This window comes from Eschrichtius robustus, chromosome 6, assembly GCF_028021215.1.
Source record: "Eschrichtius robustus isolate mEscRob2 chromosome 6, mEscRob2.pri, whole genome shotgun sequence".
Classification (NCBI taxonomy): Eukaryota; Metazoa; Chordata; class Mammalia; order Artiodactyla; family Eschrichtiidae; genus Eschrichtius; species Eschrichtius robustus.
In genome coordinates, this window is record NC_090829.1 from 141,955,720 (window position 1) to 141,983,386 (window position 27,667).

Genomic DNA, 27,667 nt, shown 5'->3' on the forward strand with positions numbered 1-27,667 from the left:
GGATCCTTCAGAGGAAACTCAGTCCGTTGACCCAATAGCGACTGTCCATTGACCCTAGAGTTTTTGGCCAGAGGATAAAGAATTTATCTGAGCTTTGCCACCCCAAGATACATCAATCTGGCTGCAGACTTAGGCTAGTAAGGTGACCTCTGGAAGGCATTATAAATCAGATTAGAGATGGGCAGAGATCCAGAGGAAAATGATCACTCCTCTCAATAATGGACTTTTTAATCCACAGAGACCCCTTTAATCTGGGTCTCTTTGTAGATATTAACACCAGGCCCCTACTTGAGGGGTAGGGTGAACTTTTTGATACAGTGCTTATGTGTTGAACTCATTTTAATGAGCATTTCCAAGGCAGTATTATTGAAAGCAATCCATTCCAGAGGCAGACATGATGTGGAATTTTTTATTTTTGCACATCTTGAGATAAAAATTTTTTAAAAATGTAAACTTCTAAGTTTGGGGAATATAGTAAGTTTTAGGTTGATGAACAATAGAGCTTTAATTTTATGTTTTCCCAGAAAGTAGCATTTCATTTCTTTGCATTAAAAAAAAAGCAGTCTGTGAGAGTCTGTGAGGATGCAAATAATAAGCTGTCAACATGGGTTAAAGTCTGAAACCACGGCAAGAAACAAACATTTCGCATCCAGGAAGTCACCTAATGTCAGGGCCAGTAGGCGGTCCTGATGTGGTCCTGGATCTGCTCGGCAGACCCTCGGTATCACTGAATCTACGTAGGCAAATGGGCTTGCCTGGAAAGTAAATGGAAGGAAGGAATGATGGAAAAGATGGAGGGAAGAAGGGAAGGAGCGAAGGAAGGAGAGAAGGAAGGAAAGAGGGAGGGACAGAAGGACAGAAGGAGGCAGAACAGGAAAGAAATTTCTGAACATGTTCCTAGATGGCAATGGCTGGCACCAGCCTAGGCTGGTGGCTTAAAGGGGAGCCCGTAGAGAGTATTAAGGGAGTGGACGTATTTGTAAAGTCTGCTACCTTGGCAACTGAGCAGCTACGGGCGTTCGACCAAGTTTTCTGGTCAATGCCAAACCTCTGACATGGGACCTAAGAGAGGCTGGAATGGGGAGTTGGGGGGTCTTTCTAAGGTGTACTATGTAAGGGTCACGGGAAGGAGAACACAATTCATACTATTTAAGAATAAGTGCTCTGTTAGGATGAGCCACATGGAAAATAATTTAAACTGAGAGGAAGGAAAAGAAACTTAGATTTCAGAGGAACATCACTTACTCTTGACTCGTTTTCTCTGGGTGCAGAGGAGTGAGTCAGAGGAACAGACACTACGATGGTCTACTGCACATTTAGATACTGGTTATGGTGGTGGCAGGACAGGTCCCTGAGGACAGGATGCACAGACTTCTCCTGGTCCAATCTTCCTGCCTCCAATGAGCTGGGGCTGACGGTGGGACTCTAGAGTAGGGGTCTGCAAACTTTTTCTGGAAAGAGCCAGATGGTGAATAGTTCCAGCTTTGCTGGCCATACCATCTCTGTTGTAACTACTCAACTCTGCCATCATGGCATGAAACAGCCATGGACTAAATGCACATGGTGTGCATGGCTGTGTTCCAATAAAATTTTATAGATAAATACAGCAGTGGGCTGGATTTGTCCCTTGGGTCATAGTTTTCTGACCCCTGGTCCAGCTAGAGGGCCAGGTGTCGCTGGGAGGCACAGAGCAGAGCATATGAAGGGGCTTAGAATACCTGGCCAGCCGCTCATTAAAACTCAGACCTGCTGCATCTTCTGTGTCCTTCCCCTCTATCCTGGGGAGGTCAGACTCTCGGAATCCTCGCTGGTTTATTAAATTGGGGCCTTGATTCAGCCCTGGTGTTTGCAAACACAAGCATCCCTAGGAAGGAGGACCCAGCGATCAATAGGAGACAAGAGAAGTAGACATCGAAATAAAGGCAGACCACCTTTTCTTTTTTATTTCACTTAGACAAAATGCAAAGAGTGTCTCATTAAATTAAAAAATAAACAAAAAAGAAAACCAAATTGATTCCCCCCACCCCTTCACTGACGGCACTCATCCTAAGTAACAACAGAAGGAGGTCAAATCAAGGACCCAATTTCTAATGGGAAAGAAAGGTGTGCAAACATGACTAACGTTACCCCCGGCCCCCAAATCAAGGTTCCTTTTAAATTCACAAAGAAGGTAATTTTTTTTTCCTGTTTTCTTTCTTGAATCTTGTGTGATAGAACTTCCAGTCAGAAGGTTGAATGAGTCCCCCATGCACATTGTAGAAAATCAGTAAAAATGCAATAGCCCGTGAAGATCATAAAACTGGACTTCTTTCCCAAAAAATCAGATGCCCAGGCAGATGGAGCTCACACTCAGACAGAAAAAAAGCAGGAGAGTCTTTGCACTGTCTGTGGTTTTTTTTCAGTATTTTCTCTCTCTCTCTCTTTTTTTTAATATATTTTGGCAGTTTTCTTTCATTATAAATATTGGAATTCTGTAAAAAAAAGGTAGCTTTGATTGAATTTTTTAAACCGTATTTACAACCGCTGTCCAGTCATGCCATTGGTTATACCAGGGTGTAGGACTTGGTGTAGGGATTGCTGCCTTTCAAGTGGCCCCGAGAGTCCAGCAGGGATTCCTGGGAGCTGCTCATCTTGGCCGCCTGTCCCAGCTCCACCCCCTCCCGCTGAGGTAATGTGGCCACGGCCCCCTGCTGCCACTGCTGTCCGTCCCTCGTGGAGGCCGTGGAGGAGGCAGCCTCCATGGGGATGGGCTCGAGGACCGGGGGGCGTTTCAGGGTCCGACTTTTCTGGGGCTCCAAGCATGCCTGCCCTAAACTCGGGTCCCTGCTGGCGCCTGGACCACTTCGATTCAACAAGAAGTCCATTCGAAGGTATGGAGGCAAGTGGATGAGGTCACCTGGAAGGAAACACAGAGGGTTAGGTGGGCTCTTCACTTGGTCAGCAGGTGCTGGCTGGCCCTGTGCCCACGCGATGGGCCACTCGGGGTATTATAGGTGGGAATGTCCCCACGCCTGGGCACGTTTCCCGAGACCCCTGGTCAGAGCCCCTGCAAAGGTATCATCCCAGGCCTCCTCCACCAGGCGCAGGGAGAGCTGGCTTTCCTGCGGCTTGTTCACTTAAGCTCTTAAACGTCATACTTTCACCAGAGAAACAGAGGTAACAAGATCCTTGGAAACCCCACCACAGGAAACACCAGAGGCAACCGCGCACGCGGGGTATCAGCGGTGAGGGGCTGAACCCTGGATGCAGTGGGCAGTGGTCGGGAGAGCGCAGGGCCTGAGGAGGGAGACAGGGACGCAGAGCAAAGAATGATGGAGTCTCAGCACTTCCACGGAACTGTGTGACCTTGGCCGCCACTTAGTTACCGGTTTCTGTGATTGCTTTAGGTGGAATCCTTACCAGGCTTTGCCTGCCTGCTAAACTGCTTGTGTCTCTTCTGTTTCGGTCAGTGCCGTGTAGACAAAGAGGAACAGCTTAGACCGAGTATCAGGGTTTCTACTTCCTTCTCAGGATCACTCATTTGGCTTCTATGATGCCAGGGAAATGCACCCTCTTCAAGAGAACCCACTGTGCGGAGAGAGGTTAGTGGACAGAATCCAGCTGCCCCACCCCCGGCCCCGACGTGGAGGCCACCTGTCCTCTGGGCTGCTCCCAGCACTGCCTGACACGACAGGTTCCCCTGATGACAGACCCCACCTGATGTGGGATTTCTCAATGAGGGGTTTGCTCAGGGCTTCCCCATCGCCCGGCTGCAGTGTCCTCAGCAATGCACTACAGCTGAGGGTCTTCCTGCCCACCCCTTCCTTCCCTTCCTCCTGTCACAGGATTCACACCTGTGTCTTGGTCTGTGGGCCCTCCTTGCCCGCTTCTGCTGTAACAGAGCAGGACCCTGTGGGGACTTCCTGGAACAGACACCAGCCATGCCCTCCACCTGCTTCTTGTTTGCAGAAAAACTTTAGCCTACTAGGCCCTCCCCAAGTTCCAAAGAATAAATTTAATCAGAGAAATAAGAAGATGCAGACACAAAGGACAATAGTCAAGGAAGACAAAATAACAATAGTTTAGTCATTAAACAAAGTCAAGGATCTTTAGTTCCTCCTCAAGGGCTATAGAGAACATTCTGAGACACATCCTTTGAGCTGTTCTGTAGATACTGAAACCCCACCAGGTGGAAGGAGTTAACTGCATGCTGCCCACCAGCAGGAAATCCCAGACCGGTTGGAACCAGAAGGTTGATGATGTTGACTCCCAATTACCTCACCACCAACCAATCAGAAGAATGTCTGCGAGCTGATCATGCCCCCCACAACCCTCTCCTCAGCACGTAGCCCCTTTTTCTTTTCCCTATAAAATTTCTGAGCAAAGCCTGAGAATGGGGAGTTGGTTCTTTGGGACATGAGTCCACCTTCTCCCCAGGATTGGCAGCTTCCTCAATAAAGCTGTCTCTCCTTTTACCCAACATCTGTTTCTCAGTGTTGGATTCTTGAGCAATGAGTGGCTGAACCTGAGTTCAGTAATACTGCTCCCTCTTTTTATCTTTATTCTTTACAAGAATCCCCCCACTCCCCATCCCCACCACCAAATCCCTTGCATGTCTAATCTGTCTTGGCATCTGCTTCTTGGAAAACCTGAACTGGCACAGCTGCCATCACCATCAACTACGGCAATTGTTCTTTTGAAGTTCAACTGTGACCTCTAATTGTCACGTTTCATGGTTTCTTCTTGGTCCTCACCCTACTTGTACTACCTACAGCATTTTGTGTTGTTGATCTTTTTGTTTTTGAAACTCTCAGCTTCCACAGCACTTTGCTCTCCTAGAGCTCTTCCTACATCTCTGACTGCGACTTGTTACTCTCCTTTCCTGGACCCTGTCCTCCATCCACCCTCTAAGACAGGGTTTTCCCAGTGCCCTGTGCTCAGCCCTCTCTTGGAGGCTCAGCACTCACCGCATCTCGTTATAGCTCACATCCAACTTTTCCATTTTGCTCTCTTTCCTGAGTCCTAGACTTGAATTTCAGACGCTTTGCTAGATATTTCCACATGACTGTCCATCACGAATTTTATTTTATATTTTGTATTTATTTTTTTAACATCTTTATTGGAGTATAATTGCTTTACAATGTTGTATTAGCTTATGCTGTATAACAAAGTGAATCAGTTATGTGTATACATATATCCCCATATCCCCTCCCTCTTGTGTCTCCCTCCCACCCTCCCTACCCCACCCCTCTAGGTGGTCACAAAGCACCGAGCTGATCTCCCTGTGCTATGTGGCTGCTTCCCACTAGCTATCTATTTTACATTTGGTAGTGTATATATGTCCATGCCACTCTCTCACTTTGTCCCAGCTCACCCTTCCCCCTCCCCATGTCCTCAAGTCCATTCTCTATGTCTGCATCTTTATTCCTGTCCTGCCCCTAGGTTTGTTAGAACCTTTTTTTTTTTATTTTTTAGATTCCATATATATGTGTTAGCATACTGTATTTGTTTTTCTCTTTCTGACTTACTTCACTCTGTATGACAGACTATAGGTCCATCCACCTCACTACAAATAACTCAGTTTCATTTCTTTTTATGGCTGAGTAATATTCCATTGTATATGTGTGCCACATCTTCTTTATCCATTCATCATCTGTCGATGGACACTTAGGTTGTTCCATATCCTGGCTATTGTAAATAGTGTTGCAGGGAACACTGTGGTACATGACTCTTTTTGAATTATGGTTTTCTCAGGGTATATGCCCAGCAGTGGGATTGCTGGGTCATATGGTAGTTCTATTTTTAGTTTTTTAAGGAACCTCCACATTGTTTTCCATAGTGGCTGTATCAATTTAAATTCCCACAAAGAGTGCAAGAGGGTTCCCTTTTCTCCACACCCTCTCCAGTCTTTATTGTTTGTAGATTTTTTGATGATGGCCATTCTGACTGGTGTGAGGTGATACCTCATTCAGACTATACTACAAAGCTACAGTAATCAAGACAGTATGGTACTGGCACAAAAACAGAAATATAGATCAATGGAACAGGATAGAAAGCCCAGAGATAAACCAATGCACATATGGTTACCTTATCTTTGATAAAGGAGGCAAGAGTATACAATGGAGAAAAGACATCCTCTTCAATAAGTGGTGCTGGACAGCTACATGTAAAAGAATGAAATTAGAACACTCCCTGACACCATATACAAAAATAAACTCACAATGATTAAAGACCTAAATGTAAGGCCAGACACTATCAAACTCTTAGAGGAAAACATAGGCAGAATACTCTATGACATAAATCACAGCAAGATCCTTTTTGACCCACCTCCTAGAGAAATGGAAATAAAAACAAAAATAAACAAATGGGACCTAATGAAACTTAAAAGCCTTTGCACAGCAAAGGAAACCATAAACAAGACGAAAAGACAACCCTCAGAATGGGAGAAAATATTTGCAAATGACATAACTGACAAAGGATTAATCTCCAAAATATACAAGAAGCTCATGCAGCTCAATATCAAAAAACAAACAACCAAATCCAAAAATGGGCAGAAGACCTAAACAGACATTTCTCCAGAGAAGATATACAGATAGCCAACAAACACATGAAAGGATGCTCAACAGCACTAATCATTAGAGAAATGCACATCATGAATTTTAAAAGCCACAGTCTATAAACCCAGTTTATGAAGGCCAGTCCCTACTCCCAAACTCATCCCCAAATGCCACTTTCTCTTTCGTGCCCAATCTTTTTATATGTCATCCTCATCTTCCCAGAAATTGATGCTTGAAATCTCAGAGCCCTCATTGACACCTCCTTCTCCAGGTTAATTCTACTTGCAAAATATCTCTTGACTCCCTTTTGTTCCCATCATTATGACCCTGGTTCAAGTGTTCGATACATCTCGTGGGTCCCCTAAATGCATGAACACGATAACAGCCCAGTCAGTAGACGCACTTTGCAAACTACATCGCCCAGGTTTGAGCTGGACTGAAGCCCAGATCTGACCTTCCAGCAGTTTTGGAATAGACACTGCTCACTGTGTAGCCTAGTGCTTCCACCTCTTCTCACTTCGAGACGCATGCAGAAAAGGGGTATTTGTGCAACACACTGGGATGAATGCAGTGGGCTCTTCCTGGCCATGTTGGGGACTGAGAGGTTGGCCATCTAAGGCTCACCTTAACTCCCTCATGGCAGACCTGGTGAGCAGCTCTGATTAGAAAACGGGCTGGGGGTGTGCAGTCCTGGAGCCGAGGGACCAGGTGAGAGGATGTGCAGGTGAGGGAGCCATGATGATGGCCTGAGCATCAATGGGAAGTGAAAGGGAATGAAATCGTGAGATGTGGAACAAGCCCAAGGAGATGGCCCCAGCACTGATGGCAGGTGGGACAGGTGGGAAGGAGGGGTCAGCGATGACTCCCTTCCAGGTTTCAAGCTCAGGAAACTGGGTGGACAGCAGGACTATTCATTCATTGCACAAAACTGCCTAGGAGAAAAATCATATTTTGGTGGGACAAGATCATGGGTTCGGTTTCAGACATGCTGTGTTTGATGCGGCTGGGGACACCCCAGAGGAGTTCGTTAGTGAGCATTTTATTCTTAATAACTTATCTAAGGCATAACTCATTCCTTAACTTTCTGAATCTAAAATAACTGGCAATTCTTGTTTATTTTGCTTCAAAATATTCCCTGCTTTCCTTATTGTTGATCATGTCTTCCTCAGCCAGCCCCTTGGCGGGATCTTGGAACCTCCTGTGCCAGGCAGGGCTGCCATTAGCTGGTTGTTATGCTAACAAAGCAGTGAAGCTGTGTGCAATTAGACAGTGACTTAGACCCCAGAACCTTCGAAATTCAAGTTTACTCACTGAAAGAGAATAACCATTTAAAGAGAAGGGAGAGACTACTCAATGGTATAGGAGAACTAGAAGCAAAAGCAAGACAGGCTGAAAAATTACTGGAAAATGCATTTTGCACAGTTTAAATGAGCATAAGAATTTTCAAAATGCTCTGACTTTTCTTAAGAGTCCCCCCAACCCCCCAATAAGCGAAATGATGACCTTATTTTTGGGAGATTTACCATGTTGATTTCTGAGACCTTGCATTACATTGTCATGTTACTTGGTATTTATGATGCAAGAATCCACTTAGCATTTTCCCACTGGCTTTCTCAGGATGTCTTTATCCCAAGAAGTGATGGTGACTAATTATATGTTTTCATTAATATTTTTTAGCCTGTCTTCCACTAAAACAATACCTTGGTTTTGGCTCACTGAAATCAAAGGTACTCTGATTCAACGTTGGCTTCATACAGTGAACTGGATCAAAGGAAAGCCCAATAATAAATTCCTTGATGATAAATTGGCCACGACACTCTTAGAGAAAGAAATGATGTAATTTCGCATTCTTGTGAAATGAGTTTTATAACTTGATGTATCTGGACTTTAGCTTAGAAAAAATGGTGGCATGAAGTTTACCATTATAGATTGTAATGTTGAAGGGATATATTGCTATGTGTATTAGCTTTAGTCCCGAAAAATAAAAGTATTTAAATTTAAAAAATGAAACCTTATGTCCCTAATGCCTTTTATGATGGTATTGAAAATTCTTTGTCTTCCTTTCTGGTAGTGGATGTATTCTTTAACCTTCTCTATTGGGGGTTAAATTATTTGCAAACAAATACCATGAAAGCATTAACAGAGCTGTCATTAAAAACAAAAACTGGAACAATTCTTTTGTAGCATGAAGAATATTTTTTTGCATGTGAATCAACACACCCTAATGGACCAATTTTGAAATTTGTGGATTTTTATATATCCAATTTCCTAAAAGTGATTATCTGTCTTTATTCCAAGAGTCCAGTAAACGAATTGGATTAATTGGCTCTTTTATTTATTTACATAACTAATATTATCTTAAAAATCATTTTGTTCAAGTACTTGAGAAAATGTGGAAGGCATTTACCTCCAGGGTTCTTTTAAAATGTAGGTCAAGAGTGCCTTATGCTGTTTCTGACACCCAACTAAATCTTGAGCGCTTGGCATATTTGTAATGCTTTGTCACAGATTCACGAATGGGTCTCCATCCCAGCAACTCCCCCTTGAACAAACAGGGCTTATTAAACCCCTAAAAAGCAATAGCACCTTGGTCCCAGCTGGACTGCGGGATGCCCAGGTGCTAGATTGGATGGAACGAATGTGTCTGAAATCAAAAGACAAACCCATGATACCTGCCCCCTGCCTGCAGGCGTTGCCACTTTAGACGTAGTGATCAAGGTAGCTGGAAAAGACTGGTGAGAATTGGAAATCCTTAATAATGAAAATAGCTCAGCACCACATCCTTATATACAAGGGCTTCTGTGTTTGCTTATTGCAGGCCTGCTAAGCATCTCTGAATAGTCAGTATCTCCGAGAGATCCAGTTTTTCAGGCAAAGCTTGATTAAGTCGTGTGATGCTCTAATTAGCTCCTTTTGACAGTGTGTGTTTTCTGATTAGCACCCCAAGTAGCCCTTTCAACTGTGTGAATGCCGTGAATGAGCTCTCTTAATAGTTCATGCGCTGACGCAGAAGAAAGCACCAGAGTGATCGATGGGGAGCACTATTTATTAAAGGCACTTTACGGCCATTAAAACCCCACCTCTTTTGCTAGCCCCAGTACCAGTTAGGAAACTGGATTCTCTAAGCGTCCGTCCATTTTTATGTTCTGCAGACGTCTATACATGCCGAGACAACCATGCGCTTATGACTCCAGACAGAGAGAAATAAAATGGGAAACTATCATGACAATCTAGACACCTACGCACCTGCTTTTCTTAACCTCCCGGCCCTCCATCTGCCCGTTTCACATGGGAGAAACTAAACAACCCTTCTAACGGTGGTGATTAAGAGTGGAAGTCTGGACGACATTGCCTGCATTTAATCTGACAGGTATAAGTCTGGGCTCAGTTTCCTTACTCATAAAATGGGAACAAGAGCAGAATCGACCACAGAGGGTTATAATGAGGATTTAATTAGATAATGCAGGTGAAAGGTTTACTGTCAGACATCTCCCTTTCCAGAGGGTCTGAAGTTATGGGGTTGGAGATCTGACAGGGGAATAAATCGGGAACTCTTCTTTTACCTTAGTGTCTGTCTTTTGTGGGTTGAGTAGTGTCCCCCCAAAAGATAGGTCCATACCCCAGCCCTTGGGGTCTGTGAATGTGACCTGATTTGGAGAAGGGGTTTTTGTCGATGTCATTAAGTAAAGGACCTTGAGATGAGATCACCTGAATTTAAGGTGAGCCCTAAATCCAATGACATGTGTCCTCATTAAAAAAAAAAAAGCAGAGGGAGATTTGAGACATAAAGAAGGGAGACGGTCATGTGAAGATGAGGCAGAGGTTGGAGTGATGGAGTCACGAGCCAAGGAACACCTGGAGCCACCAGAAGCTGGAAGAGAGCAGGAAGGGACTCTTCTCTAGAATTCCTGGAGGCAGCACAACCTCACTGACACGATGATCTCGGACTTCTGTCCTCCCAGAAGAGAGACTATGTGTCTGTTGTTTTAAACCACTCAGTTTGCGGTCATTTGGTATAGAGGCCACAGGACCCTAATACAGAGACAGAGACAGAGAGAGACAAACAGAGAGATGGGGGAGAGAGAGAGACCGAGACACAGAGGGAGACAGAGACAGAGAAAGACAAACAGAGAGATGGGGGAGAGAGAGAGACAGAGAGGGAAACAGAGAGATGGGGGGAGAGAGAAAACAGAGAGGAGAGAGAGAAACAGAGGGGGTCAGAGAAGCACATACCCAGAGGGAAGCAGAGGGAAATCATGAAGACACAGGACCAGAAGGGATGAAAGTGAGAGACACAGAGCCACACAGAGAGAAGAGCCAAGGTCACTGAGTCACAGGATGATGGCTGAGAGGACTGGGAAGAGAGCCCTGTGGGAAGTGACATAGACTGTAGACTACGAGCTAGCCCTCTCTCCTCGCCTGCCTCGACAGTCCACCCGCCCCGGGCCTCGCGCTCCCCGGGCATCCCCCCGACCCCGCCTCATCAGCCCGCAGCCCACAAACTGCACCCTTCACTCCCGGCTGCCAGAGGTGCCCAGGCGCTGCTCTGACTCCCTCCTTGAAGGATGAGAGGCGATTTAGCCATTATTTCCATGTTACGCCTTATTATTTGACATAATGGACCATTTCTCATCCTCCTGTCACTGCCCTCTGGGGACCTTTGGTGCCACTAATATCCCCGAAAGTTCACACCAAATAAGTCAGCATCCATTTCTCTCTCGGTCCCTAACCACTTTGCCTACTGGTGCCATGACAACTCCAGCCCTCCGGCCTTGAACTAGCATGGATTCCCGTGGCGATCCCACATCCATCAGAAGATACGAGGACAAAGCTTGCGTCCTCCACCCAGGGGGCCTCTGAGCCCTGCTCTGCCCGACTACGGGAAAACTGCTGTGTTAAACCCGCCTCTTTTTAGTTGAAAACCAGAAGACACGCCCCTGCCTTCCTATCAGGAAAGCAAAACTTCCTGAACCTTCTCAATCTATTCAGACTCACATGCAACATTTGAACGCATTTTAGCTTTGGAAGAAGAATGGCAAAATCAATCCCGACTCCGAACAAGAACGGATCAATTCAGAAACTCCGTAATGGACGTGCAGTCCGTGAATCTGGCTCAGACAACTGTTCCCGCCTCTGGCCACGTGCACCCCGGGGAAAGAAAGCCTACAGTCGAGAACAGCGGTTCTCAGCTGAGGGTGATTTTGCCCTCCAGGGGGCACGTGGCAACGTCCTATGATGCCCAGGGCGGCCTCCACCACAGCGCATCACCCAACCCCGGACGTTATGCGCCGCTGTTGCGAAATCCTAGCTTACGTGGTCCAAATTCCTAATTCCACGCGGATCCTGATTTCACTTTACTTTTACTTGAAAAACATCAGATTCAATCAGAATAGGGAATGGTGCTCCTCTGCCTCTCCTAATCCACAAGGAATTACCTCCTCAGTTCTTTGTGGAGGAATGTAAGGGATGCAACCGATGGCACAGCAGTTAGATGGCCTGTGTCCGACCTGACCTGACTAGGCTGGGGTGCTCAGAGCAACAGGCAGGGTGTGAGTGAGAGAGAGCTGAGCTTTGCCTTGAAATCCTGCCTCTGCCTCAAGTAGTTCTGTGACCCTTTGAGCTTTAGCTCTTTCCTTTAGCCAAGGGAAACGGGCCTGATAATTTCGAATGAAAACCTGTAATCCTGAAAGAGTCTTTCTTATGCTCTGAACCATCTCACCTGGGAAAACTGGTCAAGCACCTCCGAGCTTGGAGGTGCTTGGAATTTGGGGATGAATAAGGGACAAATGAATGCAGTTTTGGGAGCCTGAAATTCCAAGGCACATTGCAATATCCTTCTTCTCCCTGCTGGGCAATTCTTTGTAGTCAGCAAATGTGAGAACACGTGTACGCTTTCACAAAAAATTTGTGCAGAATGAAAGTGAAGCAGGGTCCCTGTGGGCTTCAGTCTCCTCTGGGGACACAGAAAAAGGAACTTTCATCAACTTCTAACAAGGTTTGATATCTGTGCTTGGATGGAGCTGGATATTGATGCAAAAGTAAGAAGCCAAGGATGCTTTACCTCGACTTCCAGCAATTTCAATAAAAACTACACAGACTTGAAAGGACACTACGGCATCAAAGAGCTAGTTACAAAGGGGAGCATGTAGTCCACGCACACCCGAGGCCGACCAGATCTAACACTTTTCCAGTTTAATATTAATGTCACAGCAGTAACGAAAACTTGTAAATGAACCCTTCTTGGTAAATGAATCTTCACTCCCAAACGGCATCCAGGAAAAACTCTAAATAAGTAATGTGAGATGGTTATCAGAGGTCTGAGGCAGTGGATTCTATTACCATTCTTGGCTTGTACTTGGGAGGCTTCATGCATTTTTAAGGGCTCATCGTTATTGGGACCCTACTCGCTGGTGAACTTTAAAAACTACACTGAGGTATAAAGTGGGGCTTTGAGTTTGCTGTGCTCATGATTCTTCTGAAAGAGAGTAGTTCTGGATAAAAAGCAGGATTGGAAAATCTGCTCAGAAGGTAGGCCAGCTGGGAACATGTTGGGGCATTTGGAGCCCCCAGTGGGGAAGGGTCCATGAGGGTCATGTGACACCCTCAGGGACCCACACACTGAGGACCCCCAAGGAGGAGCCCTGGCTGGGGGCTTCAACCTGCTCAGCCGTGAGGCTAGCAGCCCCGTGTCAATAACCCTGCTCATCTCGACTCATCCCACAGAAGGACTTGTTCACCTGGAGCGAGATGACACCAGGCAGAGGAAATCTATGTTGGTGGAAGTTAGAAGGCCAGAGAGTTGGGGCCTGGAGAGCAGCGGGGGTCATGACTGGTGGGGAAGGTGGGGCTGGCCTCTCAGAGTCTTGTGGGTCTTTACTCTGAAAGCAGTGGGAAGGCAAAGAAGGGATTTTAACATGAGGGTGTTGACTGCATCACTTGAATTCTGGCTTGTTGCTTCCTAGTCTGGGACTAGGATGCTTGAGACCTTGGTGCCGTATCCACACAGGACCACACTGAGAGATGCTGGTCCTTGCTATCTATCTTTTACCCTTTGTATATTTCCAGGACCTTCAGGTCGCTTCTGGCTTGCGGTGACATCTCACCGGGTTGTCTGTGTGTGTGTGTTCGTGGGTGTGGGAGGGGGTGTCTGTCTTCCATAAGCTGGGTTTTGCCTTGTTTCTTGGACCTCCTCAATGACCTGTCTTGGGGACACTTTGTCTGCTCTGTGACACTACGTGCTATTCTGATAAACAAGGAGACTGTGGGAAGTGTTGGTTTAACATATTAACACTTTGATGTCTTCAGGTAACACCTGGCACGGTATTTTTACAGGGAAGAGGCTCAGTAGAGATGGGTTGAACAAACAAGTGTACTACATTTGTGTTTTGACAGGGCCCTTCTGGAGATGCGGTGGACTTTCCTTCATGGTGGTGAGCCTCTCTGCTGGTCATCCACGCACTGGAATCCAGGGCTGCCTTCTGGTCACTCAGCAGGTGGCCGTCCTGCCCCTCTGTCACAGGCCCAGGTCTCCCCCTCACTTCCACCCCCTGTAGGCTCCCCCACAATGAGAGCTGAACCCCATTACGTCCACCTAGGAAAGCAGCGAGCCGCCAGTGGGCTCAGAAGTCAGAGAGAATGTATGAGAACGAAAGAGCAAATCTCCATAGAGCTGCGGCCACAGTAAACCAGCCAGAGCACGTGGCAAGGTCGGAGGAAAGCTCGGGCACCTGTGCCCCATGCAGGAGGGGAGGAGATGGTTGGGAAAGGGAAACGGGCTCAGGGTTCCAAGCTCAGCACCCTCAGAACAAGTCCCGCCATCACTTTCTGTGTCTGAGAGACATCGACAAAAGAACAGACTGAAGTTACAGGCGGGTCCTTAAGAAGACAGAATTGCAAATGCACATCAGAAAGGTTTGGTTTTCTAGGAGGGAGTCAGAATGAGCCCATTCAAATGTTAAGGTCTACCTAGAGCTGCGTGAATATGCGGAGATGTTGCTTCATGGCCCTGGGGTCTTTCTGACTTTAAATTCTGGGGGAGTGTTTGACAGTCTGCACCTTTCCAACACAGCTTGGAGGGAAGGAGACTCTTCCTGTGCTGTGGATGCCAAGCTCACTGCTGTCTGCTGGCCTCTATCTCTGCTCTTCCCTCCGCGTGGACCTCTGTTCCTCAGGGTCTCTGCCCGGGTCTCCCTGCCCGTCCACCACTGAGGTCTCAGCTCACGTCTCACTGCCTCTGAAAGGACTCCCCTGACGGTCTTCTCCTAAGTACCTCCTGCCAGACTTTATCCCCTTCCCGGTTTACTTCCCTTCCCAGTGCTGACCATGATCTGAAACAATACTATTTGTTTACTTGATAAGTGTCTGTCTCCCCCCCAGGAACATAAACTCCTTCCAAGTGGGGTCTTCGTGGGTCCTGTCAGCTGTTGTATCCCCAGCTCCGAAAACAGGGCTAGGTGTGGAGTGGAAGCCAGAAAGTACACACTGGAGGGAAGGCGGGGAGGCTGGGGGGCGGGGGCGGGAAGGAGCAGGGCCATCTCTAGAAGGGTGAAGGCCAGGGGAACTCAAGCCGTGTGCGTGTGTGCCCGTGTGTGTGCACGTGTGTGTGCGTGCATGACACGTGCACACGACAGCTGAGAACAAGGCCAGCCTTTGCAGGGGACGTGACCTGAACAGAGGCCGGCTGGTCCTTCGGGTGGGAGCCCTGTCTCTCACTCCACTCTCTTCTCTCCCTTTAAGCACACACCCCCAGGGGAGCGTGAGGTGTGTGATGAGTGGGTCCTAAAATTAAAATCCTCAAACTGCTTTGTATAACTGGCTGTTCAGAGAACCAATAAGTTGGTGGCAAGCAATGGCCATTTCCAACCGGAGAACCTCCCCTGCATTCATCATGGCGGAGGAGTGGGGGGTGAGTGAGGTGCAGACGTTTAAGGCTGGGGTCCCAGCGTCTCAGTGAGGAGACCAGAAGGGGCGGACACCTCCCTTGCTGCTGGCGGGGCCAGGCTGCATTAGGTTGCAGATTTGAAGCTTTAAATTGATTTAAGTAGCTTCCTGCAGTGGCATCTCTTGATTGCACAGGATAAGCATCATGAATAAAGAAGCAGTAGTAATCCAAGAACATCAGAAACTGGCTCCAGATGCTACCTGAAACCAAAAGTAGCTATCGTAACCGAAGTATGAGAAGTCACCTTGACCGAGAGGAAAAGAAGCTGTTAAATTTTCCAGCTATTTCTCAGAGGAATAGGGAGTTAGTTTGTTTGCTTTGTCTTTTGTTTTTAAAGATGGAAATAGTTTCTATTTAATAATTTCTAACCATTGTAATATTTGAACCAATCGGCCAATCTTGTCATCATCACAATCATGATACATTCATTCATTCAATAACATTTATTAAACACCTGCTCTACGTCAGACACAATGTTAGGTATATACATTCAATATCATTAAGCTGGTTAAAAATATTTCTTGAACACTCGCTATGCTGCCAGATATCTGCTAGACACCAGGAGAGAAATATACAGATAACTAAGACATATTTCCTATTTTCCTGCAGCCACAATCTGGCCAAATTCATTTAACTTAGTCCTGATTTGTAGAGAATTTAAAAGCTTGGGGTTGTAAATGGAAAAAAAAAAAACAAACAAAAAAAAACAACTCATCAGAAAAGAACTGATGGCAAGGAGAAAGATATCCAGAGATTTGGATGACTGATAGCATCTAGAAACACAAGGGAACACAGGTAAAGACTTTGGTTTGGAAGCCCTGTTCAAGGAACTGCTAATTTTGACACAGTCTCCAGTCAGCAGGGTAATACATTGTAACTTTAGGTTTTGTGCCCAGTGTTGAATTTAGTTCCATTATAAAGGAGCAACAGAAAGGCTTCCAGAAGGATGAAATATTTTCCTAAAAGCATATCAAATGTCCAGTAATAATAACACATCATCTAGAGTGGAAAAACAATGTTTGTGGGCATTAGAATTCATAAGGATTTAAAAAGTTATTCATACCCACAGTTACAAAATCCTTTCAGTCTAAATAGCATATTAGGACAATAGTACCTTACTTGTGATCTTTCAGTTGTTCTGATAGATCCAGGCAACAATGTCATGAGAACAGTTCAAACATTTTTTTTTCAATATGAATCCCACACCATGAACAACAAGCCATCAAAACGATGCAAACCTTTAATTATTTCAAGACCGGCACACATAGGACAATTAACCTGGGCGCTGGTTCTACACAAGGGGAAGCATGGCACGTATCTCAGATGGGGGTGTGATGCATATACTTAACTGGGTGATATTGATGCACAAATGAGGTAGATGCTCTCCAGGAACCAATGGCCGTGGAAGGAAAATAAACCAAAGAAGGAAGGAAGAGGGGGGCGAGCAGTACATCTGCAGACCGTCATTGGAGTCACCGTGGGAGCCCTGACAACAAGTCAACGAGGCGACGACAGAAGCTACAACTAAGGCTGCTGACGGCGGTGGGTGTCGATGCCATGCCCATTTTACAGATGAGCCAACTGCAGCCCAGCGAGACTAAGCAACCTGCCCGCAGGCTCATTTTCTCCTCTCTTGTCTTCCTTACTCTCGAGGTTTACAGCCGCAAAATGCCATGGCATTTCTCCTACATTTGCTGCATCTGCCTTGCAAATAAAGGCCAACAACAAAAAGTCCTTGAATGAAAACACCCACAAACAAAGTCTTCTCCCTGAGGAGGTAGAGAGCACGGAGATCAATGAAGCTATCATTCTTGACAGGAGGTTGGTGTGGATCTTGACTCAGTTTGGAAGATGAGTTGCTGGATAGACAATTCTTATTTTATGTATCTTTATGCATTTATAAAGCTCATTTCAGCTTGGCCTTATGCCATAAAGCCCAAAGGAATCGTGGGGATTTAAAATGAAGATATATTTTTGAAATAGAACCTGTATCGCTGTTCAGAAAATGGGAAGACGAGAAATAAAACTGGATTCCACAAGAATGGATAGGCCAGTGCACAAAGTCAAGTCTACAGACAGGTACTTCAGGGTGAAAAAGAAAAAGTGACTCTTCACATGAGAACTACATCCGGCTGCCGTGGTTCGGATCCAAACTAAAGATGTGTTTCATTTGCCCCGTACAATGGTTTGCACGTATCTGAGCAAACACTTGAAAAGTGTGTCGCCGTAGAACACCAACATTTCTGGCTTCTCTTGAGAAACTCACTCACATGGCCCCCAGTTTCCACTCGGGATCAGTTGGCAGGAGCCTGCTAGAGTCCTTTTCCCTTAGACAGTCACTCAGCTCTTGAATTTTCCACGTCCCCATCCATCCCTTTACCCCGCTCCCCACCCTCTTCACTTACATGATCTGCCAGGCCCTGCAGGCCTTAGGGTTTGCAGCTCCCATCCACACACCCAGAATATTGCTCAAGGCAGACACCAAACTACTGGTTGACCTGACACTAGCCATTTACTGTCACTTTGGGTAACTCAGGGAAGCCAAGTGCCAAAGGCTGGCTCCCTGGTTAAGACTGCTCTCCTTCTGAAACCCTCAGCACGGCAGTTTTAAAACATCACCCCCATATTTTCGATACTTCTCATGTGGTGGTGATCTCCTTTTCTAGACTCTGGGCTCCCAGAGCTCTGTGGTTGCTTGAACAACAGAATATGGCAGAAGTGATGGGTCAGTTTTCAGGCCCAACCTTAAGAAACTGGCTATTTCCACTGTCTCTCTTGGGACACTGGCTCTTAGAACTGAGTCACCATGACATAAGGGTGCACAAGCCACCTCGTGGAGAAACCTATGTAGGGAGGATGCGGCCAGCATCAACCCTCCAGGTGAGTGAGCCATTTTGAACGTGGCTCCTCTCTCCGTAACTGAGCTGCCCCATCGACACGGCCGGAACCGAGATGCGTGTCCCCACGAAGCCCTGACTCAATTTCAGACTCAAGAACGGAACAAATGATCACTGTTGCTGTAAGCTCCCAAGCTTTGGGGTGGTGCGTTATGCAGCAGTCAATAAACAGAAGACCCAGTCTAAATACCAACCAGGGCTTTCACAACAGACCAGTGTGACCTGGGAAGATGGGCTTCCCCGACCGCTGGTCCGCACGTGTCTCGTCTCACCTGGCCGATGCGCCTTCGGGACCGCCATGTTCATCACGCGTCCTCCATCCTGAGGTTTGGGGGGAGATGCGGTGAACCTGCAGATCCCCGATTCTGAAGGGGTGCTGGAGGTCAGGCTGTCTGTGTACTCGTTTGTCCCTGCCGTCAGCTGCCCGGACGACGTGTCTGAGATGAAGCACTCCGTGACGGTGAACTTGGCGTGCCTCAGCTGCTCCTCCATCTTGGCGTGCTCGTAGGCCCTGGCCAGTTCTTCGTAAGTGGAAGAGGCACTTTCTGTGGAGACCATGCTGCTTCGTGCTCGATCTGTGCCGTGAGAAAGAGAAAACAAGACGGATGATGTGTCACCGTGAGCCTGCCCTGACCGGGTGGCGCTCTGGGCTTGTGGCTATTTCTCCCAGTCACTGGGTAGCCCGGCAGGGGTGCCGGCTCTTTGTCTGAGGACTGCCTTTGTCACTGTGAGGCCACCTTCATGATCCTCAGCCATGTGGCCTCGGGGTGTCAACAGAATCTCTGGAGTCAGATGTCCCCAGCCTGGGACATTGCCATAGATCAGTAGTAATACATCCCCTCGAAAAAATTCCGCTTTTAGTTAAGACAGCTGGGAATGCGGTGCAAATGAACTGCAGTGGCTCCCCTCCCTGCCCTGTTTTGCAAGTCCCCCTGGACCAGAGAGAGTCTTTCACTGGCAGGAATGATCTGAACTCTGCACTCAGCTCCTCTGGCCTCTGTGTGGCAGGAAGACAGGATGATGGTTAGAGATGAAGATGTGACTGCACGGAATTGCTCACTAGGCCAAATGGCTTCTGACCCTGGGACTCATTCTTTGTGTCTGCCACCCTTTACGGGGACCAGAAAACCTCTAGAACCATAAAAGGAGCATCTTGGGTAGAGGACTCTCTGCATTTTAAACCCACTCAAAAGTTCTGAAGTCACCTCTGTGGAACTCTGAGGTTCTTGTAAGAGAAATAACTGCCATAAAAATAAACGTACATGGTGACACGCCACCTTTGGCAGACTATTTTTGAAGTATATCATCCAGAACAAAAGAAAATGAGTATTAAAATTTCCTACAGCTATTAAGTTTAGATATCATTTCTTTTCAAAATTTTAGATCGGTGGGGTGGGCAACCCAGCGCTATTCTTAGGCTCTGTCTTCTCTGCAGAGTGAGATGTTGGTGGTGGATGGTACGGTAGGAACGGCTTACCTTATAATCAACCCTTGTTTAATCGTCAAAGGGATCTGCCGTGTTCCCTATAGAGGGTGCTATGACCTTGTCATGTAACTTCAAGTGCAATGTCTTAATTGCACTTGGGTCAGATGCCCTCAGAGTATAATCAGAATGATTGTGCTCTTGAGGGAGAACATTTAGAAATTTCTATGTCTCTCTCGGCAGGGCAGGAAGGAAAAGGAGAGGTAGCGGTATGAGTCTGAGATGCGGGATGCCTGCAAACTAGACTCCTTTGGCTCTGCTTCGCGGAATTCACTGGATCCTGGACATGGTCAAGGCAGTACAGCTGTATCGGTAGCTGTTAGGTAAATGGTCTAGCAATTTGAAATTGACCTTGAAAAGGAACAGGTAGGGCCCTGAAGCCCACGGTGTGGGCCCTACTTGTCCCGGGATAGAGAAGGAGGCGCGCAGGCCCTACCTGTGTCTTGGGAGGGGCTGACGCTGTAACTGTCACTCTCCTTGTCCATGGACCCCGCAGCCCTGGGCGTTGGCAGCCTCCAGTCAGTGGTGAGGGTGTGTGTTGAAACGGTGGGGTGGGGTCTGTTGAGGGTCCACTGGCTGGCATAGCGGTTTCTCGCTGTGGGCCCAGCCTTCGCGTTCCTCCTGGTGGTGGGATCTGAGAAGAACCAGAACAAGGTTTGTCTCTAGGAGGGTGGTCGGCCGTGATCATGGTGTTGAGTGGGGTTCTCCTGACCCAGCCCTATGATCCACTCAGCAGGGCTCACGCCTCCAGGAAGCTCTCCCTGACTACCCCTGTCCAGAGTACTGGCTTCCTCTCCTCTATGGTCTGAAACATTCAGGTGATACTTAAGCACTTAAACAAGCCCTGTTGGGGAAGAATATCAGATTTGGACTCAGGACTCCAAATGGATTTGGGTCTTGCTTTTGGCTCTTAATAGTTTCATGACCCCCCTTGTATAACTTAAACTTCCTGAGAATCACCACCTTCTGGAAAAGGAGAGAATTCAGCCAGATACGCTCTAATGTGGCTTCCTTTCTACAGTGTTACCTCGAGGTGTTGTTACAGGTTGAATTGTGTCCCCTGCAGAAAAGATATGTCCACATCCTAACCCCAGAACCTCAGATTGATCTTATTTGGAAATAGGGTCCCTGCAGGTGTAATTAGTCCAGATGAGGTCAGACTGGAGTAGGGTGGGTCCTGGATCGAACATGACTGGTATCGTAACAAGATGAGGAGACAAACAAGGAGGGGAAAGCCCCGTGGGGCTATGGAAGCAGAGACTGGAGGGCTGCAGCTGGGCCAAGGAGCCTGGAGGCCACCACCAGAAACTAGGAAGAGGCGAGGAAGGGTCCTCCCCTACAGGCTTCACAGGGGGCACGGCCCTGAGGACAGCTTGATTTTGGACTTGTAGCTAGCGGAACTGTGATGAAATAAATTTCAGTTCTTTTAAGCCACCCAGTTTGTGGCACATTGTTAGAGCAGCCCCAGGAAAGCAAGCAGCTGTCTCCTGTATAGATTGTTGTCTTGTATTCACTCACTGCCTCGAGTATGACTTTTGTTCATCAACTAAGTTGCCAGTTCTTAGAGCAGAGGGAAGAGGGGTGATCCCCTTTTGTCTGAACACTTTCTTATCCCTTTGCACATGGTAGCAACTCTTCAGTGGAATTGTCTGAACTGTGACCAAGACTTGGGTTATTCAATGTGGAGGACAAAGGGTCATTGCATATCTGGATGTCACAGGTCTCCCATCTTCAGAAACATAGAGGTCTATGGACACCCAGGATGGAACCAGATGGGTTTCACTGTCTCTAAATTTGGAAACAGAGGCAAGAGGTCAAGGGGGTGGACTGAGTTCTTAGCTCAACTCTTAGCTAACAAAAAACATGTTCCAACAGTACAGAACATTGGACACTGGAGTTGGCAATGTTCCCTCTTCTAGAATTCCGTGGAAAAGGGGAGAGGCTCAAGTTACCTGGAATGATTCTTCTGGGGCTCCAGCCTGAAGGCAACATAAAGTCCTTTTCCATTGTTGAATTCTCTGCTTTTCAAAGAGGAACTTCATGCGGTTATATTTTGAAAATGATCTGGCCACTTCTAAACACAGCAGTCTGTACTGACTGCTTGTCACGAATGGAGCAGTTTTGAAGGAACAGAACTGAGAGGGACAAGCTGTGGCCTGAGGACACCGCCTCACTTATGTGCTCTCCTGAACCTGCACGTCTCTGCAGGACAGGGGCAAGGGCGTTCATCCTCCAGCCATCCCACAGAGCCCGCTGTGATCCCCGGCACACAGACTTCCCTGGATGAATACACGTAGCTCAGGGTGACTTTATGGCTGACACAATGGGAACTCAGGGAGAAGTGACACAGCTATTAAGTGGCAGAAACGGAGCCCAAGACCCCACCTGTCAGTAGAAGATTGCCCATTACTTGGCCATGCGTGTCCTCACCCTTGACACCTAGGAGTCCTGGTGCAGTATCTGCATGACACTAGTTCATTTATGATCCTATGCGGGGTCATGGGACCCGACACTTGAAAGGGGTGAAATGACTTTCTTTTTAAATTGGAGGATTTTCCTTTTTGCCAGTTTCTAGTGATCGGACTTTGGACCTAATCCATCACTCCACAACGCTGGAGAGAAAAGCCTAACGATGGCAGCTCAATCGATACATATTAAGATCTCCTGGGTCATCAAAATGCTCCGTCTTGGTGCATAATTCTCTGGGGCATCGATTTTCAGCCTCATTTCATCCGTTACTTGCAAAATTCCACGGAAGACTTTATTGGATGGTTTTTCATGGCCTTGATTAGAATGTAAATGAGTTATGCTGGAGAGCCAAGCTCTCTGGACAGCAAGGTATAAATGATAATTGGGTTTCTCTGCTGAAATGCTAGGAAAGAGATCTTCAAAGAGATAGAAAAGCATTCTCCTGGGTAGGAGGCTAAATGTCTTCCAGGCACTGTCGACGTGATAAGTGGAGCTTAAATAGTGGAGCTTGTTATTTAAATGCTAATGAATCTTTTCCAGAAAATCACCCAGTCCCTTACATAAGTTTTGAGGGTTCTTATTTTTATTCTTCCTTAAGTTTCTTGTAAGTACAGCTGTGGATCAGTTTTACTCCTGGCCTGGATGCTTGTGGAAGAGGGGGTCAGTTTGATAGTATCACTTCTGGGACACAATTTCCTCAACTCCCCAAACCCTCACCTGTGTTTCCTCCTGTCAAGCTCACCCACTAACGGTGGGGCAGAGACCTTGCCCCCCTCCATAGCCCCTTTTCCCACTGAGATGACCCTATCTGGAAAGTTCCACGGTCAAGTGGCACTATTCAAGTGGCACTATTCAAGCCATCTTTTCAAGTTAACTTTGTTCATTATCCCCCCCCCCTTTTTTTTTTCCTAGATGAGGACAGCTTTACCAGTGGCCTGATAATATTGGGAATATAGGTCATGATATTACTTTCCTTGAACTGCACTTCGTTCTGCTCTAAGCAAGCATCCTACAGGCAAAATTGTCCTTGTAGGTAGAATACTCAGGAGTTGACACATTTTTTAATAATCAGGTTTTTGGAGCTGTTTGGTACCTGAATTGAACTTTTCTGTAGGATAGTTTCTGAGATAGCAGCTAAAATAAAAATTTTACTTGGATCCCACGCAGTGGCCTCCTTCGTAGACCTTCCTAGTTAATCTATTAAGCAAATAAATGTTGGGGTTTACTGTCCTTGCGTGGAAAGTATCTTATTTGGGTCCCCGGCATCCTAATATAAATAAAATCTAGTGATTAGGCATTATGCTTGCTAAACAACAAATGAATTAGGGGTAAGTGACATAAATAATTCTTGGCCTTCCAGCATTGGGTCTGAACCTGAATTAAGCTTCTGCTCATTGAATCAAATTATTTTAATTATCCTGAACTTGGGATGAGAGGATTTGGTGGATAATAAGGTCATAAAGCATGTCATGTATATAATCGGCTTTCATTCCCTGCTACTGGTTTTCATATCTTACAGATGCCGAGGCCTTGGCTTTGCACGATGAATTTACCAGTTGTCTCGTAGACAGGGTGAAACGGGGAGCCTGAACATTCCTATCATTCAACGAACAAATATTTATCAAGGGCTTATCACACACCGGACTCTCTTCACTGCCATCAGGTATTTTCCAGCAGTGTGTTGAATACCATCCCGGGTAATAGCGTGTGCGTGCTTTTCAAAGTCTCAACAAGAAAGATTCAATCCGTGCTGCAAGCTCTTCTTATTCAACATGTATGTGAAGTCTATTTTGTCCCCAGCAGTCCTTACAGAAGCCTCATCTCTGCTTAGAGGAGCGTGGAGGGGTTGAGAGTGGGGCTTTGGGGTGAGTGTCTCTTAGTTTGGTCCAGCTTTACTACTCGCGGGCTGTGACCTCCCTGGTGTGCCCGCTGCTTTCCTCTCTGGGACTGGTGGGTGACGACCTTGCCCACCATCAGCGCTGTTGTGAGACGTGCGTGACATTAACGAGCTACAGAACCACAGGCACGTGGGAGGCATCAATGAATCGGGGCTTAGCCCATGACTCCTGAGTGACAGACACTTGACACGGGATGCAGTGTGTCCTGTTTAATGAAGATGGTGACGGGAGATTTGATGGGTTGACCAGGAAGGCTAGAAACTCACTTTCGAGAGTTTGACAGGAAAATAGCCATGAAAAATCACAAAACTAGACGCTGGAGAATGCCAGTGATGCAGAAAGGTGCCCACTGGTAGTAACTGGTGAGGATGGGAACCGTGTCTTATTTGTTTTCCAGTCCAGCCCTGCGTGGTGAATGCTTTTTGCAGGAATGAATAAATGATGATGGATGGATGACGTCCAGGTAAACATGACAAAACAAACCCGGGTCAAATCTGACACCGATCACTTCACATGTCTTTGTACCCTTGCACGTTTTGTAAGTAAAAAGGTTGGTTTAAGTTCTCCAAGGTGATGACCTCATCGGTAAGTTTCTGCAACGTGTCCCGGGGGCCGACTGTGTACATGTGGAAAGAAAACACTTCTAACTGGGTGAGGCGATACAGACACACAGCTGATCAGATGTCTCAGGAAACGGAGAACAAAGAGAGGGAAGAAACTGGTTGCCCGACTCCTGCTGAATATACTAAACATCCTTTCTTTTCCATCCCCGTTGCTCTGATTTCAAAACTTCTGACATAAGTATACATACGGTCGCTCAGTATCTAAATGCATTTACCAAAGGTCTACTGTGTGTTGGACCCTCTGGCAGCAGCTGGGGAGACCCGCGTGAACAGAGACCCAGCTTCCAAGTGCGTCCTAACCCACGGGAGAGACGGGGACGTGAACAGAGCCATGGACACAGCCACGGTATGTGTTTTCACATCTTGAAAGAGAGAGATACAGCAAATCATTGCGATTTCTCCCATCCTTGTAATAAGAATTTGTTGCAACCCTTTGGCAAACTAATGCAATGCTTAGAAACATAACTTCTACAGAACAGTCGTGCTTATGTGCAAGCGACATATTTTAGATGTTCTTCTTAAAAATAAAAGTTTCCTACAATAACAACAAAATTAGAATAGAACAGGAATGTCTTTGGTAGTTGAGGAAATCGGCTATAAACCAATCTCTACAAATACGCCAGACTGCAGTGAGAGGAACCTGCCCCAGGGGACTGAGGGGATGCAGGCGTAACACCTGGGCCCAGGTGACAAGCTCTGGGTACAAAAAGCAAGCAGAGACTGGGCTGCAGAAAGCTCAAGGCTTTGGACTCCTGTGCTGATGTGCTGCGGGGGGAGACACCCACCGTTTCTACTTCCACATAAAAAAATACAATGCCTTTAGCCCTTCGTAATGTGGTTTTGGAGAAATATTTAATACAACAAAATGATCACAATGGACTACTACTCAGCCATAAAAAGGAACAAAATTCTGTCATTTGTAGAGATGTGGATGGACCTAGAGTCTGTCATACAGAGTGAAGTAAGTCAGAAAGAGAAAAACAAATATTGTATATTAATGCATATATGTGGAATCTAGAAAAATGGTACAGATGAACCTATTTGCAGGGCAGGAATTGAGATGCAGACGCAGAGAAGGGACATGTGGACACAGTGGGGGAAGGGGAGGGTGGGACGAATTGGGAGATTAGGATTGACATAAATACACTACCATGTGTAAACTAGATAGCTAGAGGGAACCTGCTGTATAGCACAGGGAGCTCAGCTCGGTGCTCTGTGATGACCTAGATGGGTGGGATGAGGGGGGTGGGAGGGAGGTCCATCCAAGAGGGAGAGGATATATGTATACATTTAGCTGATTCACTTCACTGTACAGCAGAAACCAACACAACATTGTAAAGCAACTATACTCCAATTAAAAAAAAAAAAATGATCCCGAAATCTTTACTAATGGAGAACGTTCTGCAGATGCTAAATGAATAATTCTATTTTTTTGGAACTAGAGACTGAGGAATGAATTTGCGTAGATTTTCCAAGTGTTTGTAAACACTATTTAATTAAGTTCATCACCAATGAAAGAAGCGTCTTTCCAGAAGCTGTAGCGGTTTCTGTGGGATCTGATCATCAGGCAAGCCCTGGGCGAGCATCCCAACACCCTCAGAACAGGCTGCAGACATGTGGCACTAGCCTGTGAGGCCTGCAAAACCAGGCTGGCTGTGTCTCTGGCTCGTCCTATCCGCCTTCCCCGTCCCCATTCAGGTCCCACTTCTGCCCCCAACGTGCTTTAGAGGCTTTCCCGTACCGTTCCTTCTGCCTGGCAGGCCGACTGACTCCTGCCTGTGACTCAGTGGAGGTCTTCCCCAAGCCTCACACTGAGCCAGCCCCTCCCCTGGTCCCCACGCCCCCGGCCGACTCACCATCTCATCATTCTGTTCTATTTGTTCCTCGTACCTACTGATAGACAAAAAACGCTTTTGCTCCTTGTTTCACGTTTGACTTCCTCCACTCAGATGAAGTGAATGTCTTTTTGCACCTTTCGAGGTACCCCCAACCCTGGGCACTGGCCATATGTGAATTAACACCTTCATGAATGTTTCTGAGTCTGATGAAGGAATTCTTAAAGCTCCCCAACCGTGCCTACACCGTTAGAGCCATGAGGCCATGAGAGAGGGAGGCCGACACGTCCCTTCCGCCAGCCTCCTGCCTGAGGTGAGTGAGAGACCCTCACCTCTCACTCGTTAGCGCTTCTGCTTGTGACGCAGATGCGTGTCTCTGTGGATATTCTGAAAGCCGTCAAATCAGCCTTCCCTTGTTCTGGGGCTGACCCGGCAGCTAGAAGCTTCCCCGTGCTTTCGTTTCACTGCCTCCTGTCTGGCCTTGGCTGTTTGCGACTAGCCTTTGTACATCTCTCTGCCAGCTGAGCATTGGCAGGGAGCTGGACGTGCAGATTCTTTTCACCTGCTGTGCGGTGAGCCCGGCAGGTCTGAGGGCTTCTGCAAGGCTGTGCTACTGTGGACACCTCCTCCCGGGCTCTACGTGACACGCGCCTAACACTTGGGGAAGTGTTTCTCAACGAGGGATCCAGGCAACCAGCAACAGAATCACCCTAGATGGCGGTTATAATGCAGATTCCCAGGCCCCACCATACACCAATGGATCTGAATCCCTGGGGGTGGAAGCCTGGAACGAGCATTTTAAACAGGCACCCTGGGTAATTCTGATGCACACAGAAGATGGGGAGCCACTCCCTGGGGCGTCTGTCCTGTTTCCTCTGCCTCTTTCCTATCCTGCTGCTAAGGTCTCCATTAACTTCCACTCTGACGGGGACAAAGGCCTGCTGAGGTCAAGGATCCTCTGATAGAAGTCTGTAATCTTTCCCGG

At 46.9% G+C, this 27,667-nt stretch overlaps 1 protein-coding gene across 1 annotated transcript in view; it reads right to left on the minus strand.

Annotated features, from left to right (window-relative positions):
- Positions 1–2,543: 2,543 nt before the first annotated feature.
- DSCAM (DS cell adhesion molecule) overlaps positions 2,544–27,667 on the minus strand; it is a 738,451-nt gene continuing 713,327 nt past the window's right edge. Inside the window, exons 32-34 of the mRNA XM_068545703.1 lie at positions 20,294–20,491; positions 18,647–18,949; positions 2,544–2,896 (exon numbers count right to left, since the gene is read on the minus strand). Coding sequence (XP_068401804.1) covers positions 2,544–2,896; positions 18,647–18,949; positions 20,294–20,491 — 854 coding nt within the window. The remainder of the gene's footprint in view (positions 2,897–18,646; positions 18,950–20,293; positions 20,492–27,667) is intronic.